The 21,242-nt window shown below is 33.3% G+C and overlaps 1 protein-coding gene across 6 annotated transcripts in view; it reads right to left on the reverse strand.

The window, feature by feature from the left end:
- Window positions 1-223: 223 nt before the first annotated feature.
- SPOPL (speckle type BTB/POZ protein like) overlaps window positions 224-21,242 on the reverse strand; it is a 62,249-nt gene continuing 41,230 nt past the window's right edge. For 4 of the 6 annotated variants that reach the window (XM_067742055.1, XM_067742054.1, XM_067742052.1 and 1 more), the window contains 9 exons: window positions 20,850-21,001; window positions 18,817-18,944; window positions 17,037-17,132; window positions 13,488-13,665; window positions 13,349-13,404; window positions 11,854-11,976; window positions 8,451-8,593; window positions 8,308-8,361; window positions 224-4,558 (listed from right to left, as the gene is read on the reverse strand). In XM_067742055.1, the coding sequence (XP_067598156.1) occupies window positions 4,414-4,558; window positions 8,308-8,361; window positions 8,451-8,593; window positions 11,854-11,976; window positions 13,349-13,404; window positions 13,488-13,665; window positions 17,037-17,132; window positions 18,817-18,944; window positions 20,850-21,001 (1,075 nt within the window). In that variant the 3' untranslated portion in view covers window positions 224-4,413. The remainder of the gene's footprint in view (window positions 4,559-8,307; window positions 8,362-8,450; window positions 8,594-11,853; window positions 11,977-13,348; window positions 13,405-13,487; window positions 13,666-17,036; window positions 17,133-18,816; window positions 18,945-20,849; window positions 21,002-21,242) is intronic. The other 2 variants (XM_067742057.1, XM_067742056.1) reach the window with 2 other exon arrangements.

The following is a 21,242-nucleotide window of genomic DNA, read 5'->3' on the forward strand; positions in this document are numbered from 1 at the left end:
TATGCATATGTTAAAGTACATATATATGTAACATCTCAGAGTCAAGGAATAAGTTTTTAGTAGGTTCCAAAAAAACACTAGTTTTCTTATGTAGAAAAGACAATTACTAAGCATAATTCTAAAAGTTACCATATCAAATACATGGCTCTTTTTGTAAAGCATCACAGTAATCGGATAAAGAACTATTCATAGTTTTCAAATAAACACAAAATAAACCAATTAATTCTGAATAAGTAGTATCAACTTTATTTTAACTCAATGTGCTGAAATGCAAAAAATATTTTCAGCAACAAGATACAAAAAGTATGTATCTCATCATTGACATCAGCTGATTAAAAATGAGGCTGAAAAGTTCAAAATGTCTTTATACATTTGAATCTTGAACATCAATTTGCCCCAGAACTGATTTTTAAATAATTTCAGCAGAATTTTATTTTCAAAAACGGGACTCACTTAAGTTATATCTTCATTCTAAAAAACTGAATGCAAAAATTAACTGGGTTACCGTATACAAGGATAAACCCTTAACAACAGAAAAAGATTTAAATATAAGAATTCTTTTTCAAACGTGAAGTCCACATACTGCAAACAGAAGACACAGTGTGGTGATTTCATTCCTAGTGAAGAAGTCTCGCATGGTAGGCACTCAATATTCGTTCAACTGGACCTAAAATTTACATCATTCCATTTAACACTTAAATAAACTAGAGCTCATAATCTGTATAAAAGAGGTTTGCAAAATACTCTTATGTGTGTTGAAAGTGCTGTCTTTATAATCTGAAAAACACTAAAACCCAACCACCCACGTTGTTTTGCAAGAAGACATTGAATATTTTCATTTTATCCATCAAAGACCATGAACATCCAACTCAGAACAATTCACCTCTTCAAGGAGACTTGGCTTTGAGAAAAGCTTGAGTTGGATTTTAACAAAACAACTTACTAAAGTCCCTAGTGTTCTATTTTAGTAACACTGGGTAGCATCTATGATCCACAATTTTATAAACAATTCTGCTTAGGTTTTAAATTTATGCACAAAACAAATGGGTAAATAAATTAATAACTATACTTTTGGCATTTAAGCTCTAACTTAGGTCTCGTTTAAAAATAATCCAATAATGTTCATGACAACTTTTTAAGAGATCTTTGTTAATATTTTAAAACTTAATTTTAAAATTGATGTCCTTAAAAGGCACTGTTTTCACATTTCATCATGCAGTAAATTGGTCACATTTTTGAGAATTATAATTTCCTCTCAATTGTCCCCTCAAAGCACATTTAAATGGAATACACTTCAACTAACCTAAACTTTCAACATTTAACTGAGTTCTGTTTTCAGAAATTCACTCTTTTGAACATACCACACACAAGTCCAAGCAAATACAAGTACATGTACACACACACGCGTGCACGCACGCACACACACATGCCCAAATGACCACGGAATACATGCAAGAATCTCCAATTACTATTTCAAGACAATGACACATGAGTATTCAAGGAGGTAACAATGGCAGGCCATAATGTTATGGCACCTTCATATTTGTGCTCCAAATACCGATACACATTAATATTAAAAAATGAAAAAGGCACAAATACAGTGTTTCTGTATCTCAATCTAAAGAACAGTTCTCCAATAGTTACTTTTATAATATGGAACATTTAAGACCAGTTACTACTTTTCTAAGAAAAAGCTCTGTTTAGGTGACAAAAGGGAAACAGGAGCAGGCTTTAGTTCAAAAGTCAACACTGCTCAGGACAAAATCTGTGCCTACCGAAAACAATGTCTGTAGTTTAAAAATGAAAAAAAAAAAAAAGCTATTACAGCACTCACGTCAGAATACACTAACAGTTTTGTATCATTGTCTCAAGAACCCACAATACCAAAAATATACATAATAAATAAAAAAAATAAATCAACTACCATATGATTCTGTTAGTATAATGGTAGGAATTATATTATCTGAAAAGTGGACATTTCTACAAATGTGGATATTCTTACAGCACAGTGTTGGACGTTTTTGGTACAAAATGTGCTACCAAACTAAAAAAAAAAAACTTTATAATAAAATCCTTCAGATTTGCAACAAACACTAAAGTAAGTATGTAAGTAAGGGTAAGCTGAAATGTTCATTATAATAGGTGTTATCACTGAAGTCACTATGGTTAGAAATGTAGACCCAAGCAGTGAATTAATTCAGAATGCGCCTGTGTGCATCTGACATAAATGAATACACCAGTATTTTTTTAATATATGACAACAAAATTCTAGGGCCTGAGGGATGAACTTTTGTTTTCTTCTAAGACCCTGGCAAAATCTCAAATTCTTAAAGTGTATATGTATGTGTGTGTGGTTTCTTTTTTAAATTGCACATTTTAAATTTAAAGGGCTCAATCTTATGGTGAAGTTAAGGAAGTGAATTTCTGCTCCCTATAATACTCTTACATAGGATGGAATCCATTCATATGTAAGAATCTTTCTTCTATCCGAAGGGAGTCTTCCAATTTCAAATTTAGGTTAACACAACAAAGACTCAAGCTACACAGCAAGAAATGAAGATATCTGAAAATATGATCTTTTTGAACTCCAGTTTGATGTGGATAACAAATGATTATTTGACAGTGTTTGTTCAATGTAAATATGAATCACTCTTGGTATATTAGGATTGCTTCAGTAAATACCTAACTGACAGATAACAAAAATAAAATCTATTTTAAAACTTCACGCTTCATCTTTTTCTTTTTGTCCTAAATTCAAAAACTAAATAAACGAATTATACAAATTTTAATCTGGAGAATAAAGTTATATATGTAAATATATAGGTATATGCATTTTTTTTTCCAGTGAAAAAAATTTTTCCCTTGTGGTCAAATGTAAATCTTGCCTAAGAAGCATACTGCCACCGTCACAGGAAATCAGATGCAGTGACTTGACACCGATTGCTCCTGCTTCACCAGGACAATGCACCAGAACAGACTTCTGTTGTAAACAGAGCTATCGAAAACTGAAGATGTGTATGTGTTTAAAGCTAAAATTCATTTATAATAAAGAACTGGCCCGTGAAAAGCAGTTTATGAATAGTTTATCCTGTTCACATTATGCAGAATTTCACTATCATCCACAATGTTGGTACAGTAACTGAGACAGAAAGGAGAAAGCTAGGGAGGAAAAAAGGTTTCAGAGTGTAGCCTGACATATTTCTAAGGGTTCTCTCCTTTAGTCTGCAAATAATAGCAGTTCATTGCTTTTAGAAGGAGAGTAGGCTGTCCAGGATTCATTTACTGTCAGGTGCCTTCTCCAAAGCGTGATAAACAGGCGTGAATTCAATAATGAATATCTGGAAGTCAAACCAATTTAACTATAATCGAGAATATCTTCCTTATCTATTATCACAAACATCCCAGTTGCCTCCATCTGTCTTAAAAATTCTTTCAAAAGTTAAGACAATTAATTATACCTTATCAATTCTCTCAAAAGCAAAAAAAAAAAAAGTACCATTCAGTATAAAAAAGTTACACATTAAAAGTGCATATATATCTTCTTAATTGGCCCACTCATTAAATTTACATTTGGTCATCCTTACATTTAACATGTACAGAATTCTTCATATAAATGTAGGTCACTATAAATTAAAAAAAAATTAATTCAGCACAAAACATGCTTTCTTCTTATTGAAATCTTAACCTCAATCAGTTCTCAATCACTGTAAACTTGGATAAACTCACAAACAAACACAAGCAAAGGTTTGTTATGCTTCTCTTAGTTTGTTGGACAGATAACATAAAAACACTACAAATTTCATTAAAAATTTGGGCCAACTCATTGCATATTTGCCCCCTGAAATGAAAAATAAATTAGAATTGAAGCAGTGTATTGCCATAACTTACCTTGAAGGTAAGCAGGTTCTCCTGTATTTATAGAACTTAGACTGGAGACGTTACCAGTAATCTCCAATAGAAGTGCTTTTTTAAGGAAAGCCTAGTTTTAAACTTTGAGATAGCATAGGACAAACCCTATAATATTCATTTGCCTTTCTCAAACTAATGGAAGATCCTTTTGAAACTTATTATCTTCAGTTATCAATATTACTGCATTATGGAGCTAGTGCAATCCTGCATAGCCTTGGTCACAATGACAAGGCACAATAAAAAAATTAAAGTATATATATGAACAAGAGAAGTCACTGAAGATAATTTAAGGCCTTGAAGTGAATTAGAGTATAATCAGTCTAATTTAAAGCTGAAGAATAAACCATAAATTATCCACCTGAAATTCAAGCAATATGCTTTCTCAGCTTCTGTTCTGTGGACAAGACAACAGAAACAACTCTTGCTTATGGTTTGTGTATTAGAATCCTTCTGGACCTGGAGGAGTAAAAGTCAGTTCCATTTTTCTACAGTTCATGGAAGATTTCAAGACTGTTTTAGCCGTTTTCGTGGAATACCAAACTGTGGACACTGTGCAGATGCTAGTGCTCGGAAGGCTTCTGCTACCAAATGTGGGTGAGACTGAATCATGGACTTCCACCCAGATGTTTCCATTATGTCTGCTGCTTGGCTGAAAAATAAAATTAAGAGATGTTTACTAAAGAATACTTTTCAAAATGCACTGTTGCACTGTCAATTTTTTCTTTTTTAATTTACAGATTTCAAAATGTCTGGAACATTCTGTTTGCCTCTCTATGTATTCTAACCATTTGAATTCATTAAAATATCATCTTTACCTTACTGGTATTTTCTTTTGTAAATGAAACTATTCAATTTTTCTGGAAATTCTACTCTTGGAAGTGTGTGACACTTGTCTGCATAGTTCTACTCCCACTGTTACCATTTCTATACCCGCTCTTTCAAGAGCTCTTTTCCCTGGCTCTTACATGCAGGTTTTCTTTAGAGTTCTAAGTTTTGCCCTCGACTCTTCTCCCTTAACATTCTTTACTTATCTTATCTTATCCACTATTCACAATTTTAACTATCATATTCAGTGATGATAAATAATGATTTGCTAAGTCCTAGGCCTCCCCACAAAGGTTGTTCCCAACCACTTGTTCTCTTTACTTGGATGTGCCTGGAGACCCATAAATTTGGGACTGTCGGAAGGGAACTCAACACGTTTCTCCCAAGGCCCAAATTCTTCCTCTCTCATTTCCCATCAGCGAATGCTTCCACCATCACCCAGTGATTCAAGTCAGGAACCTGGAAGTCACCCTAGATGCCATCCTTTCCAATCAGTCATCAAAGCCCTATTTTAATTCCCAAAGGTATCCTGAATCCCTAGTTAAGGCCCACATCATCTCACATTTGAATTATTATGGGAGTCTCCTAATTTGTCTTCTACTCTCCTATCTTGCTCCTCTCAAACCAGCTTCCATGCTGCCTTAGTAACATAAACACTAACATGAACACATCCTCTTCTACTCTTCTCCATTGCCGGTACCCAAGTTCTTTAGAAAGAGAAAGTTTCCTAGTTCTTCCCCCTAGCCTTCTACCTCCCACTTCCATGCTCTGGCACTCTGTATAATAATACTGAACTGTTTACTGTACCTGATGTACAACATGCTCTGAGTAAACACAATTACCCAAGCAAAAAATCTAGTTATCCCTCCTTGTCTCCTGTCTTCTCTCCTTTGTAACTACCCTCCATCCAAATAATATCCAAGTATTATAGATTGTCCATTCAAAATATTATATCCTTTTATTTCCCTCTGGCCACACTGTCGCCAGTCAAGTCTAATTTTGCCCTCATCTTTTGCCTGAAACACTCCAATAACTTTCCAACTGGCCTACCTATATATAACCTTGCTCCTCAACTACCACCACCAACTCAACCTCCCCACAACCATGCATGTGGAGACATTGCTAAAAACACACACCTGATCACAGCCTACTCTAGGTTAAAACCATTTACTGTATGCCCATTCCTGTTCGAATAATGTCTAAAAGGCCTTCTGTGATCTGATCTTTGCTCTCTTCCTCCAGCTTCTCATGCCCCACCCTCCATACTGTTCTTTCTTATCACCAAAACTTTGCACACCTGAATGTCTTTTTCGGGATATACTTTCCCACCTCTTTGCTCTTCTTCATCAGGTCTTTATTTATACAACAATTCTTCAAAAGGGTTTTCTCTGACCCCTAGATTAGATTCGGTCCCTTTGCTATATGCTCAGATGGGTATGCTCTACATTACCTATTATTACACTTAACTTCAACTACTTGTTTAATTCTTATACATCTCCTGCTAAAACATGAACTCCATGAAGGCAGGGAAAACATCTGTCATGTTCACCATTATATTCTTTGTACTAAGTAAGCACAGTGCCCTGGGAATTTACTGGATAATAAACATAAATATCTATCAAACGATTGATCAACTACTGCTTCACGCGTCTATACTTTGATTCAAGCTATGCTGTCTGCAATGCTTATTTCCTTCCTAGTTTGCTAATTCCTATTCCTGTTTTAAGACAAGCCTCAGTCATCTTCATCCCTAAACCTCCAGCCTTAGTCAAGTGCCCTGCACATAACTTTCTTTAACACATTACTTACCATATTATAATAAAATGATATATTCATGGATGTGTTCCTGTCATTAGATCAATTTCTCAAGGACAGGATTTTTCCCCATAATTGTTTTTATATGCAGGACCCCAGCATGGTGCTTGAGACACAATAGATGCTACACAAATGTTTGCTTCACTAAATAGCAGCTAATAACAATTTAAAAAAAAATTTGCCTAACATCCAATTACCAGTGTGTCGTCATGTTTATAATTTCAACTCGTTTAGAATCACACAGATACTTCTTAATTTACCTGACATTTTCATTTATTTAATTCAACAAATAGCTATTGAAGGTCTCTATGTACAATACAGCTTCTACACGGGATATAAAATAAGCTTATATTTTTTGACATTGAAAAAGCTATACAAGGCAAAATATTTTCTTAACAGAATAAAACTAGAGCTTGAAAGTGGCAAAGTACAAAGAATCACAAAACAGTCATTTGATTTTTTTCTAGGATCACATACCCTGATAACGTATTATCACACACTGACCAATATATAGAATAATCAATATCTTAAAAGTAGCCACTAATTTTTACTTTCATAAAACAGAATTCACAAACTGTTAAGAATTCAGTTAACCAACTTCAAATTCTATCAAAACAGACGAAAGCGAGGGGCCATAAATCAAATATTCATTTTCTTGTCTCTAATGCAATTTATCAAAAGTTGTATCAACTTTTGATAAATTGCAAAAATGTAGTTTAAGGGTTTACAGGCAAAAACTAACCAAAAGCATATGCAAATTCTTCAACCTCCTGACTCCTGATACTGAATAATTGCAAAGAGTAAAAATGTTACTCTAAAAATGAGTGAAGGGCTTCCCTGGTGGCACAGTGGTTAAGAATCCGCCTGCCAATGCAGGAGACACGGGTTCGAGCCCTTGTCCGGGAAGATCCCACATGCCGCGGAGCAACTAAGCCTGTGTGCCACAACTACTGAGCCTGCGCTCTAGAGACCACGAGCCACAACTACTGAAGCCTGCGCACCTAGAGCCCGTGCTCCTCAACAAGAGAGGCCACCGCAATGAGAAGCCCGCGCACCGCAACGAAGAGTAGCTGCCGCTCGCTGCAACTTGAGAAAGCCCGTGCACAGCAATAGCAACAAAGACCCAACTCAGCCATAAATAAATAAATAAAATGAGAGAAGAAGAAAAAAAAAGGGAATAATAAATTCTAATAGTTACATCATATTCCGAAGATCCAGGCTTAGAAAGATGTCACAACTACCCTGCTCATTATAATCTACCAGGGAAAGGAAAGATCAAATTGCTACTATTTCTGGAATGGTAGGCAGTTAGCCTAATATAACATGTGATGCAAGTTATCTGGCTACCTTAAGAAGCAGTGGGTTAGCATTCAAATGTCAAGAGTTTCTAGGCAAATATGGAGGGTACATTTCCTCATAGGATAAAATAAATATTTCCCACATTTTTAGAAATGCTTTCTGAAGGGGCAAGGGCAGGATCTCCAGCCACTGAAATACCTGGACTCAGCTATATACTACATGAACATACGTGCTTAAGACATTAGAGCGTCCATCCCAATTCACATTAGAAGCTGATCTACAACAGAACATAGCCTCAAGAATCCACTAAGTAGTCAAATTATTATTTTTTAAACTGGCAGTTTGCTTCATATAACTAATATCTGGATTCATACTTATTGGAGATGAACAAAAGGCTATGCAAACACTTAATTTCATGTATGCAGATCAACTTTAAGTCAGAAACTGATGTCATCTTACTTGCTGTTCCAGTTTTTCCCATCTTTACACCCAAGCTGTCGAAGTACACTGCACCTGCATTGAAGATTTAAACACACTTAAGAAAAAGGTCGGTGAAGAATTGTTGAAGGTGTCATGTCCACTGAAATACAAGCATAGCTTACCTATTAATAAAGTCTATGGCTTGTGCTTTCAACTGTTCCGCACTGTGCAAATCTGCAAGGACAAGGGTATCAGCAACATTTTCTACTGAGAGGTTACTACACAAAGCTTCTTCACACATGACCTTCAGCCGTTCCAGTGCATACTATCCAAAAGGAAAACATAACATTAAACATTTACTCAAACTAGCAAGTTTTTAAATACACGATATTTGTAACTTAGAAAATGAAGTTTAAGCCCATTACACATTGAACTGAGGGTACTTTAAAAGTCTTTAAATTACTTTAAATATAAAGAAAGTATGAAGTAATGCATTCAAGAGAAAGACTAATTTTTCTTAAGAAATTTCTATTTGCATAAGTGCAAGATACAGGATATTTTTTAAATAAGGTTTTATTCTTTAAAAACCCCTTATTACTCAATACTCTTAATGAGTATATTTCTCTTTTCTACTATTTTAAACACCAGTCAGTACACTGCATGTTGTCACTACTTAATTCTGAAAAATAAATTATAAGGCTAAACAAATCATATTCATAACCATTAAAAACTTAGTGTATGTTATCAGAACATCCTTGGCAATTTATTGAGGTAAAATTGACATAAAATAAATAGCACATATTTAAAGTATATACTTTGATAAGTTTATACAGCCATATAACCATCATTAAATCAAGAGAGTGGACATATTCATTACTCCCCAAAGTTTCCTTCTATCTCTCTGTAACCCTTCTTCCTCACCCCACCCAGGCAATACCTCTGATGTGTTTTCTACTGCTACAGTCTGCATTTTCTGAAGTCTTCTATAAATGGAATCATACAATTTGCATTTGTTTTTGTCTGGCTTCCACGCATTATAATTATTTTGAGATTCACGCATGCTGTTGTCTATGTATCAATAGTTCTATGCTTTTTATTGATCAATAGTATTCCACTGATCTACTGACAAACATTTGGGTGTTTCCAGTTTTTAGCCATTACAAATAAAGCTGCTATAAACATTCATATACAAGTCACTGTATGGGCATATGCTTTCTCTTCTCTTGAGCAGAAACCTATAAGTAAACTCGCTGAATAATATGGTATGTGTAAAACTTTAAAAAAATTGCCACATGGTCTTTCAAAGTGGTTGTATCATTTTACATTCCCATTAGCAGTATATGAGAGTCCTAATTTTTCCATATCCTTGACCATACTTCGTATGGTCTTTGTAATTTTAGTTATTATAATATAGTTACAGAAGTATCTCACAGTGGTTTTAATTTACACTACCCTAATGTGGTTGAGCATCTTTTGATATACTTGAATGACACTATTTTAGGAAGTGTCTGTTCAAATATTTTTATTTTTAGAAATAACTTTGTTTACTTATAATTGAGTTTTGAGAGGTCTTTATACAGTCTGAATACAAAAGTCCTTAATCATTTATATTCTGGACAAAAGTTGTTCATCATCAAAACAAAAAACAGGGGCTTCCCTGGTGGTGCAGTGGTTGAGAATCTGCCTGCCAATGCAGGGGACACGGGTTCGAGCCCTGGTCTGGGAAGGTCCCACATGCCGTGGAGCAACTAGGCCCGTGAGCCACACTACTGAGCCTGCGTGTCTGGAGCTTGTGCTCCGCAACAAGAGAGGCCGCAACAGTGAGAGGCCCGCGCAACGCGATGAAGAGTGGCCCCCACTCACTGCAACTAGAGAAAGCCCTTGCATAGAAACGAAGACCCAACACAGCCAAAAATAAATAAATAAATAAATATACAATTTGCTAAAAAATAAAACAAAACAAAAAACAGAAACCCCAAAGTTGTTCATCAAATATATGCTTTGCAAATATGTTCTCCCAGTCTGCAGCTAGTCTTTATTTTCCTATGTCTTTTGAAGAAAAGAAGTTTTAAATTTCATTGAAGTCCAATTTATCATTTTTCCTTTTACGTATTATGTTTTTGGTGTCATAGCTAAGAAGTCTTTGTCTAATGTAAGATCATGAAGACTTTCTCCTATGTTTTCTTTTAGAAGTTTAAGATTTTTAGGTTTATAATCTATTTTGCGTTACTTTTTGTATATGATGTGAAGTTCGCATACAAAGTTTTTTCAAATGAGTTCAACCACAGTACATCTGTTTGGACATAGGCTATCCAACTCCTATAGCACCATTTATTGAAAAGACTATCCTTTCTCCACTAAACTATCTTTGCACTTTTATAAAAAATTAAGTAGTCATACATGTGAGTCTATTTCTGTACTCTATATTCTGCTTCAATGAGTTATTTGTCTCTCTTGTCACCAATACAATGCTGTCTTAAATACTGAACCTTTATGAGTCCTCCACTTTGATCTTCTTTTTCAAAGTTATCTGACTATTCTAGGTCCTTGCACTTGCATATAAAATTTTTAAATCAGCATGTCAATTTTTCCCCTGCAAAAAGCATGCTAGGATTTTGATAGTGACATGTTGGTTTTACTAATCAAAGGAGAATTGACATTTTAACAATGTTAAGATTTCTAGTCCATGAACAAGTTTTTTCTCTCCATTTATTGAGGTCTACCTTAATTTCTATTAGCAGTATAATTTTCAGCATATAGGTCTTGAACATATTTTGTCAGATTTATGTCTATGTAATTCAAATTTTTGACTCTATTATAATGGCATTTTTACATTTAAATCTTTATTGAGATAGTAATATACACTTGGCCCAGTTTCTCCCAATGGTACCATTTTTCAAAATGAGTATAATTATCACTATATATACATATACATACACACATACACACACACACTTACATACACACACAGACAGAAGTGGCATGGACATTAATACTTTTGGAGAAAGCTCCCAAAGTGCTTTAGTGCTTTGAGGATTGAGAACTACTGGCTTTGAGATTTCCTGAAATTTTTGTAGTTTCCCTACCTTCAGGAAATCACCATTATAAAAGAACATTATAAAATTAACATTGTTTTTTTCTCTATACTCTTATATTAGAAAAGAAATCTATGAATACAAGATTAAGTTAGAAAAAAATACCCAATATTTTTTTCCTTTTTTTAGACAAAGGTCATGCACTGTATCTTAACACTAAGAATATCTCAAAATTGCAATAGACTATATATGCCATTGTGTGTGTGTTCTCATAAAACAGGGTAATGATACACTCAAAACTATTGAGTCTACAGTTAATCTGCCATTTCTGTAAATTGGCTCAAGATACTTTTATGTCTTATTGATTTAAAAAAATTTCATTTCTATATTATCCCACTGTGTGTTATTTCATAATACTCTCAAGAGCCATCCACAAACGGTATAAATTGGTTCAATATTTCAAGTTATTGGGGGTTCTCATTTGATGATAGTTTTCTAGATACATCAAGCTTGAGGACATTTTTCAGCTCTTTAAGACCGAATTACTTACTTTGTCTGCAGCTGCCAACAAGTTGTCAGCCATTTTATCAAGATTTGGCGCTTTCCCTGTGTAAATGAATCTCATCATTTCTTTAAAAACCTCAGGGTCTACATCATTTATTTCCACTCGATTCTGGTATTGAAAACAACAACAAAAAAGTTATATTTCAAGAACACACACATACACAAATGAACCAAAGCAAAACTGACAGCAACTTAAAAGCCCCAAAGTGTATTTTAAAATTGAGGTAAGTAAATCTTCAGTAGGCTAAGTAAGTAGTCAAAGTGAAGCAGGCAGGTCTAAGAGAAGTACACCAAGTCAAGCACTACCATGGAGGAACATAAACCCCAACTTCTCAGTTAAAAAGAGTTCAAACAGAAACAAAAAAACCTGTAAGGCCAAACTAAATACATCTGAATTCAGTTTCTGACCTCTATCTTAGAAGAAGATGGTTATTAACTTTTTTTGTTGCTGAAAAGAATTAGGTGGTAATACAATGCCTAAGACTCAATAACCACTGGTTCTAGTCCCAGCTTTAAGCAAAGGTAAGGTCAGGTATTTGAGAACATACCAGAGCCCACTACCTCAGAACTCTCCTACAAAAACGGCATGTAATATTATCTACGGGCACCTCACCTCTTTACTTGAGACATACTCAAGTCCAAAGAGGACCAGTTGCTTTTTTGCTCCTGTATCTTTGTATTTGGTCTCTCTCCTGAGATCAATGAAGCTAAATAGTTAACACTAAACAATACCAAACTTTTCTGACCCTTTGATGACAATAACATTTGACATCATTGATCAGAAGACTGATCATACTACCTGCCCAGACCAATAATCAAAAGAAAGAAAGAAGCTACTTCGTTGCAGCTTCTAGTTCTGCAGGGAGAATAAAGCTGAGACGTATAAATAAACTCAGGAGTTGCCTAGTTGGAGCAATAAGGCTCACGTGTAATGCAACCCGCAAAAATCAACCTCTGGTCTTTAATCTGACTACATTTCAAGATGACAGGTGAAAGAGAAATATCTGAGAAAACCAAATAGGTAGTATCTTGATTACAATTCATGCATACTAATAATGACATAATTTATGTCCTTTATTAAATCTAATAAATATCCTCTTATTATAGTGGTAAAAAGAATGTAGAAATTGTCTTTGTTCTAGAAAACAAGTTCCAAAATCAACTCAAAGTCTAGAAAGAAGGAATATACATCTTAACTGGAGAACTCTCAAATAGTTATGGACCAGTACAGTCCTTTTGGACAGCTATCCTTTTGGATAACAACTACCCACTTATTTTGCTACCAGAAGGGTGCTGAAATAGCTGTTATGTGGAATATTCACCCACAGTAAGCTACATCTATTTTTCTATGATAGAACATATTTCCCCCCATCCTTCTATTTCTTTCTAAAATCATAATAAGAAAATGCACCTTTACTTTTAAAATATACATTCCACTATTCTACATTTGTACAAATATTAGCCCTTTAAACCATGTTTACCTTTTTGCTTTCTTCCATTTCATGTTCAAACATTGCATTAAAAACTGGGGATCGAGCTGTAACAAGATTAAGCATCATTATTTAATGTACAAATTTATGAAAGAAAGGTACTACTATATTACCCAAAAGTAGAAAGTACCTGCAAGTACAGATTTATGAGCTTTAAATTCTTGTCCTCTCACGAAAAAACTGCAATCTGTAAATCTTGTGTTTTCCCAGAGATTACCTAAATCATCTGCTAGTCGACATTCAGGCACCTTTAAAGTATTTGTATTAGTATGTCCTGATATATTTACTGAATCTTGGACCACACTCACCTAATAAAAAAGGGACAGCAAGAAAAAACACTTTTATAAATTAATATCAATAATAAGCTACTAAGTCTAAACTTAAACTTCTTATCATTAAAATCATGTAGAAAATTCAATGTACTCCTGATCAAAGATAGTAATACTTGGGAATTGAATTTAAGGACACAACTTAAAGGAGAGAAATAATATAGAAAACAATTGAAATGAACTAGATCATTTTAAAGTGACATTTTATGTAAATAAATGGCTTAATGATTCCTTGGAATGCTCGGCTATTAATCACAAAAAGTATTTCTCAACAAGAAAAAGGTCATAATATGATTCCAAATTCAAACAAGGAGAAGGTATTTTTGTGAGGAGTAAGAAATTTCTTTAATTTTTATTTCCTCACACTACAGACCTATCAACATTTAAAGTTTATTATACATTCAATAAACACAGCATCACACTTGTGACTTTTTAGAGTATTTTAAAATGTTTTTTAAAACTACAGACTACAATATGCAATTTGGGAAGTATTTTAAGTGTTGTCCCTATATGTTTCAACTCTAAACAAATTGATTTAAATATCTAGTAATATTGATTTAAATTTTAAAGTATGAGAATTCTCACAAAACCAATGTAGTTATTAATGTTCATGGAAATCTTTTATTTAAAAAAATCAACAGTAAGAACAATATAAATATAATTTAATTCGATTTGCAGACCTTTTATTTACCTGTAAAATAATCAATAAATAAAACTTGGTATGACTGCAACATTGCTTTTATATGGAGTCCAATATATATGGATTAAATTATCTCTCAGATGACTACATACTGAATGAAGTCTTAAAACACTACTGACTAAGTTTGGCACACTAATTTTTTAGGAAAAGGAATATACTATTACTAGGAATTTCATATTACATTTAATAAATTGAAGAAAATACTACCTCAACTAGTAAATCAAATGTGTCAAGAGTAAATGAACCATCTTTCACAAAAAGTGCTATATTAGTTATCTACTATTTCAAGTTACTAAGTTTTATGGTTGTTTGTTATGCAGCGATAGATGACTGTTCATTTAAAAACATATTTCATAAGGCTTTTGTTAATTAAAAGTAAGTATAAGTAAGGACAAATACAGTAAACTATGTAGAAATTGTAAATTGGAAATGGATAAATTGGACCAAACTACTAACATGCTAAGAAAGTATAATGGTCCAATATAAAATGTTTGAAGAATATTAAATCTCATTAGTACTCACTCACCCAGATGTAATAACATCTATCTCATATGAATGAATAGACGGCTTCTAAAGAAAACTTTATTTTCTGAGGATATTTTGATTAACCATTTTGTTTGTCCGCTTTTATTAACCTTTTGGAATCACACATCATAGAAATCATCTAATCCAATCACCTCATTTTTTAAAAAAAATTTGAAAAAGTGAGATCCAGAGAAGGTAACTAAAGTGTCCTAAATCCACTGCTAGTCAGTATCAGAGGAAGACTAGACCTACATCCCTTTTTATAGCATTCTTTGTACTAGACAGTATTTCTTTGGATTTTTAAAGAAATTAGTAGTACGTTAATGCAATTATGGTTCTGAAGGGATTTATCACAACAATCTTCTGAGATGTTCTTCTAAATATAGGAGCCAAGACATTGTGCACATAAATAAGTTCATGAATAAAGATTCTTCTATTAAGTTTTTAATTATTCAAATTGTTTCTAAAATTTTACAAACTACAAAACAGAAAAAAAAAGCTTCACTAATCCTTACCTTATTGCTCTGTTACACCATACATTATAACTTAACGATACATAAATCAAAAATGTTGGTATTAATATTCAGGGTTTAGTTAGGATCACAAAGACAGTGTTTGCTTGTTCATATCCGCACTGCTCTTGAAATTTCTAGAGAGCAGAAACTGGATTAAACTGAACAGTTCAATTACTTGCATAAAGTATGCAGTGGAGTCATGAAAATGTGACCATATTATTTAAATTTAGGAAAAGATTTCTTAAATTCTACTTATTATCTAATTATCTTAATTCAAAACAATATATAATGTAAAAATTTTACAAAAATCAGGTGATAGAAGGAAAAAAGGATCAAAAAATAAAGCCATTATTATCGGGCATAGATACTGATGATGATATATTTGTACTTTGTATATATAATCACAATTCAGAAGAATTTATATTATTGGCATACATATCTACATACTATTATCACAGCAACCACAAATTTTAAGTAAGACATAATTAACATTTCATATTCTGAAGAGTATTCAAGGGACTATTTATAGAGCAGAAATTAATGATCGAATTAAAACTGATATGCAATGAATTCTGATGATTATTTTCTTTGATACCTATAATTAAGAAATTGGTAAAATTTTCATTTTTTCTAGTACATATTCAAATATAGGTAATGAACATTCTTACTGAATGGAAGCTAGAGTAAAAAAATTCAGAAGAAAGGCTGAGATTCTTTCCTGAGGTTAAACTGTTGTTCTTTCAAAATAAAACAGCAAATGCACAATACTCAAAACTGACAACGTAAAACCTCAAACTCATTTGACAGCTCCTTTTCAAATTTGCTTTTGGATCAACTCTGAGAATATAATTTAGACTAAAGATGAACATGTGCAGGCTCTAATCAGCTGTGACTTCCCTGGAAATCTGGGACTACTGGTTCCTATTTTTAAAACTCTCAATTCTCTAATCTAATTCTGAAGGCTAGCTAGAAATATCCAAAGGTGCATAGTACTACAAATTTTGCCACTCTAATCAACTACCTAACCATCCCCTACCCTGGCTGCAAAGTGATAAACTTTTAGTAGTCCAATTTCATATCATCTTCTAGAATACTGGGTCTTAGACTTTCTGGCTTTCATAGACAGGTATCATTTTTTAGAATGCAGATGATAGAAATCAGGTTGTCAGTTTTCCATTTTGTCATTTTTAGAGAATAAAACCCAACTTCCATCCACTATCAAAAGTATTTTAAAACAGAAAGGTTAACTTAGCAACAGAAAAATAGGAGGGGGAAAAAAGTCCTTCTAAATGAATTAATTTAATTTTATGAACAATTCATTACATATATTCTACCTGTATATATAGTCTTCTGTATACCATAGAATAGCATGGGTCTTTGGACCATAAGATTATTTAAAATCTGCTGGATTCCAAAAGATAAAGCAATTTAACCAATTTTCTATTTTTCCTACTTATTCCTCAATGCCTGTTTTCTGCATCACTTTGGGAGAGAAGGGGCAGAACTGTTTACACTGCCAGAAATTTCTACCTCTGGCTATTTGACTCATAGTATGGAACTTGCAAGATTATTTACATCTTGCACCAAAGAGTAGCACCAGACTGCCTTACCTGTCTACAGCACCACTTGCAGGGGAGGGGAGGAGGCAGTTCTTTAGGTAGGCCAGTGCAATGCTTCCTCCTCTTCTGCAAGCAGTGCTGGAGATGCTGTAGAAGGAAGGGCATCAGTGAGAGGCACGGAATAAAGAGGGAAAGGGCACAAGGAATGTTTGTTCAAAGCACTTTTTGCCCACCTATGTTAAATACAGTGCCCAGGGTATAAAGGTCTACATCAGTAAAGGTATGTATTACAGTATCCAAAACTGAATTTGATCAATGTCAACTTAAAATACATGTCATGGTGGGTTCGATTTTTAGGAGGTCACTAGCTTGTATAATTTAGCATGTGAATAAAAAGTATACTTCAAAAACTTATATCAGAAAAAGATCTTAATTTCAGCCTTCATTCTGAACTTTTTGGTTGTCTAGGTTCCAATAAAATATACTTAGGGAAATATACTTAGTAAACAATATTTCAATTCTAAAAAAAGAAATATTGTCTTAAAATGTTTATTCACAAAAAGACTTTTAGCTGCAGTAGTTTTTTTTCTTAACTGGATTACACAACCTTTAAGATCCTTTAAATTCTAAGATTATGTGATTAAAAAAAATTAACATGCTGAAATTTAAGATAACTGCTAAAATTATGAAAAGATTCTACATTAAGAATGCTTAAATAAATAAAAAAAAGAATGCTTAAATAACATAACCTACAATTATTTAAAATACTACTTAGAGCATTTTATCTATTGGCAACAAATGCTTTAGTATGTATTTTTATCAAATTATTTAATGATAAGCTCTGCTCAAGACACTTGTGGTATGTGCTTTATCAACCAAATAATTGTATTCATAACAAATTCATCATACAGTTCATTTAACTTGTCTAAGTGAAAATAAGATGCACTATATTTGCACTATGTAGTCTCTGGGGCCATATTTCAATTAGTTTGTAAATCTTGCCAAGAAATTTTACACATTTTCTATAAAAAGAGTAAATCTACCTTAGTAGCAGTTAAGGAAGTTATTGTGCTTCCAAGACACTCATCTGTCTACAATAACCTACTGAAATATATTTAATGCTGAGGTTACCTGATCATCTCAACAATTCATATAGATAAAGCTACGTAATAACAATGACAGAACCAAGTTCAAGCCTCAAATTAAGACAAATCATAAGTGTAAATTATTAGAAGCGGCAATGCTGGTAAGTTTCAAAAGATGACATTTCATGCATATAATTATATCTTATAAGTCTGTCAACAGACATAGGTATATCTTAAAAATTTTGAGATGCTTTTGCTTATAATGCTAACATCTATTTGAATAAATGAATCTAACTGCTTGAATGAACAAAAAGCTTCCCAGCCTTTTTTCAGGCACTTTCACTTCCGTTTAAGTATGGATTCAAACTGATAAACTAGTAATAATGTTTAATATCATCAATCTGAATATGACAGAAAATACTGACCATCTATTTAGAATTATTCAGAATGAAGAAGATATTCAGAAATCTTGATATGAAGCTATACACATCCATAGTCTTCCTATGAGGAAGAAGTATTTAGTATGTGGTAGTATAACTGTATATACAATTTATAGCTTAAAGACATGACAGAATTTTTTCAGACTGGGCTACTACATTGATTTCTAAGAAAATCCAGTCAGCTTTTACATGGTTAAATATTTACATATAAAATATTACCAATTACACCAGTTACTTAGTGTATATTTTTGCTTCATCACTAAATATAGCCAAACAGTGAGTTCCTTGAATAAAAATTGTACCCACCTCACAAAATAATGTAAGCTTGTCATCTGGTAAAAGACCATTAGCTTCATCAAGCAAAAAATCCCTTCGAATGAATTTTTTAAAACCCCAGTCTTTCCCTTGTACAAATCGATATGCTCTTTGGCTTTCTGGTGGAAAACAGAATAAAAGTTTAAATAAACAAGTATCCAAGAAACATTCTGTTAATGATAACACAGTTAAATGAATGTGAAAAATAGGACTGGGCCAATACATCCATCATAAAAATTACAGATATGTGTGTTCATAGGTAAAATGTCAAAAGAGTTACATTAGGTAGAACCAGATCATTTCACAGTCTACCAAAATTTCTGGCCATTATCAATGAGCTCACTTTCAGATTCCTAGATATCTAAGTAGAAGAAAAGCCAGATCAAATGTCAAGGAGAAGGAAGAGATCTTTCAAACAATCTAAGCCCTTTAACAATGAAGTAGGATTAAAATACATTGGCATAGGCATACTATTCATCATCTAATATCAGAACCAACTTAGAAACATACCTCTCATTTCTTGTTTCTCCCTTTAAAAATGGATGCTCTATATCACCAGGGCATCCTGTAAGCTTTCCTGGGATAACCATCCCACTGATTTAAGTTGCATTAACTAGAGAAAAATCTATTAACTGGTAAAAAAGCTAAATAAAGTCCCCTATCATTTCTAGGTCTTCAGACATAGTCCCATTACCTCTAAAAACAATTTTCATAAAAGTCCAGAAGACGGTCTTAGTATGATTAGTAAAAGATTTAATAAATGTCTGAAGTAAATGTTTCAAATGCCTAACATACTGATTAACAGCTGTATACTATGAAATAAACAAGGTCCTTTACAGAAAGTATTCATTATCTGTTATACAAGCTGAAGGTAGAAAACCAGTAATAAATTTAACTGAGATACTCCATGTTAAGGACTGAATGTTTGTATCCCCTCAAAAGTTTCATGTTGAAACCCTATCCCCAAAGTGATGGTATTAAGAGGCCAGTGAGTGGGATTAGATGAGGTCATGAGCGTAGATACCCTCATGAATGTAAGGATTAGTGCTTCCTAGCCCTTTCCATCATGTGAAGACACAGTGAAACACTGGCAGTCTACAAGTACAACAGTCGGACTAGAATCTGACTATGCTGGCACCCTGATCTTGGATTCGAAGTCTCCCGATTTGTGAGAAATAAATGTCTGTTGTTTATAGGCCACCCAGTCTATGTTACTTTGTATAGCAGCCTGAACTAAGACACTCGCCTGTCTTAAATATCAGACAATGTGAAAACACATGTGAAACTATGTATTACCTTAGCAACAAAACATATTATTGAAGTGTGTACTTGGAGGGTTTTTTGTAGTGAGGTTAGTACTTGATTTTTGTTATTCACTTCCAGAAATCACTTCAAATTTAATGCAGCAGTTCATATTTTCCTACTACGCACACTGTACATTTCCTACAATGATCTTCTGTTATGAAGTGCCAGGCTACATGGTTTCAGCTGGCTATAATTCAGAAGCTTGAAATGAATTTAACAGGTCCTGAGACTAAAAAAAACTGATTTCCTTTCAGTCAGTGTTCAGCCCACTGCTCAAAAAAATTCTAGTGACAAAATATCAGGACATTCAAACTCCTTTCACATTGTTCTTCAGATTTTATTATCTGGCAAAAATGGCAAGGAAGAAAAAGAAATGTTTCCTGAACACCTATTACATATGCCAGGCATTGAACCAGGCATCTTGCCCTGACAGTAGCTGTTTTTACAAGTGAAAAGTGAATGTCATTTTAGGGCATAAAAAATTTAAATTTTAATATGATTTAAAACTAATTTTACATGTCTTAGGAAGTCTAAGACTTAGTAAAACAACTGTAACTGTACACTGGTATTTAAAATTAACAGCCAAAATGAAATGTTTTGGGTTAAGCAGATTTTAGGTTTTAGGGAAAAAAAATCCTAAGTTTTTCTAAGTAAAAGTGCGGAAGTCACAGTACACAGTTACACAGAGACTTCTTCAAGTCAGTTTGGAAATCACTTACCCATTGCTTTTGTTTCTTCCCTTTTAGCGTTCAGAAGGGAAAATTTGAATTTTGCTCGAACTTCACTTTTTGGACAGCTGACTAAAAGCAAATATAAGGACAAGTAGTCTTTACTTTCATCATCTAATCCCTTTGGATTTACCCTCAGGCACCTAAAATAAAACAATAGGCTCACAAGGAGGAAAATAATACTTTAAACATTCAAGAGAGAGGATACTGAAATCATTTGTTAAATCTTTTTTTTTTTTTTAAGAGAACTGGTTTTAATTTAGAAGTGTCTTCAATTATCCACTTATATATATATATATATATATTTTTTTTTTACAAAGTAAGTTTATCTTATTTCTTTTTTTTTATGTTAAATCTTAATAATAGAACAGCACTCCTGTCAAT

Source organism: Pseudorca crassidens, chromosome 6, assembly GCF_039906515.1.
Source record: "Pseudorca crassidens isolate mPseCra1 chromosome 6, mPseCra1.hap1, whole genome shotgun sequence".
In the NCBI taxonomy this organism is placed as follows: domain Eukaryota; kingdom Metazoa; phylum Chordata; class Mammalia; order Artiodactyla; family Delphinidae; genus Pseudorca; species Pseudorca crassidens.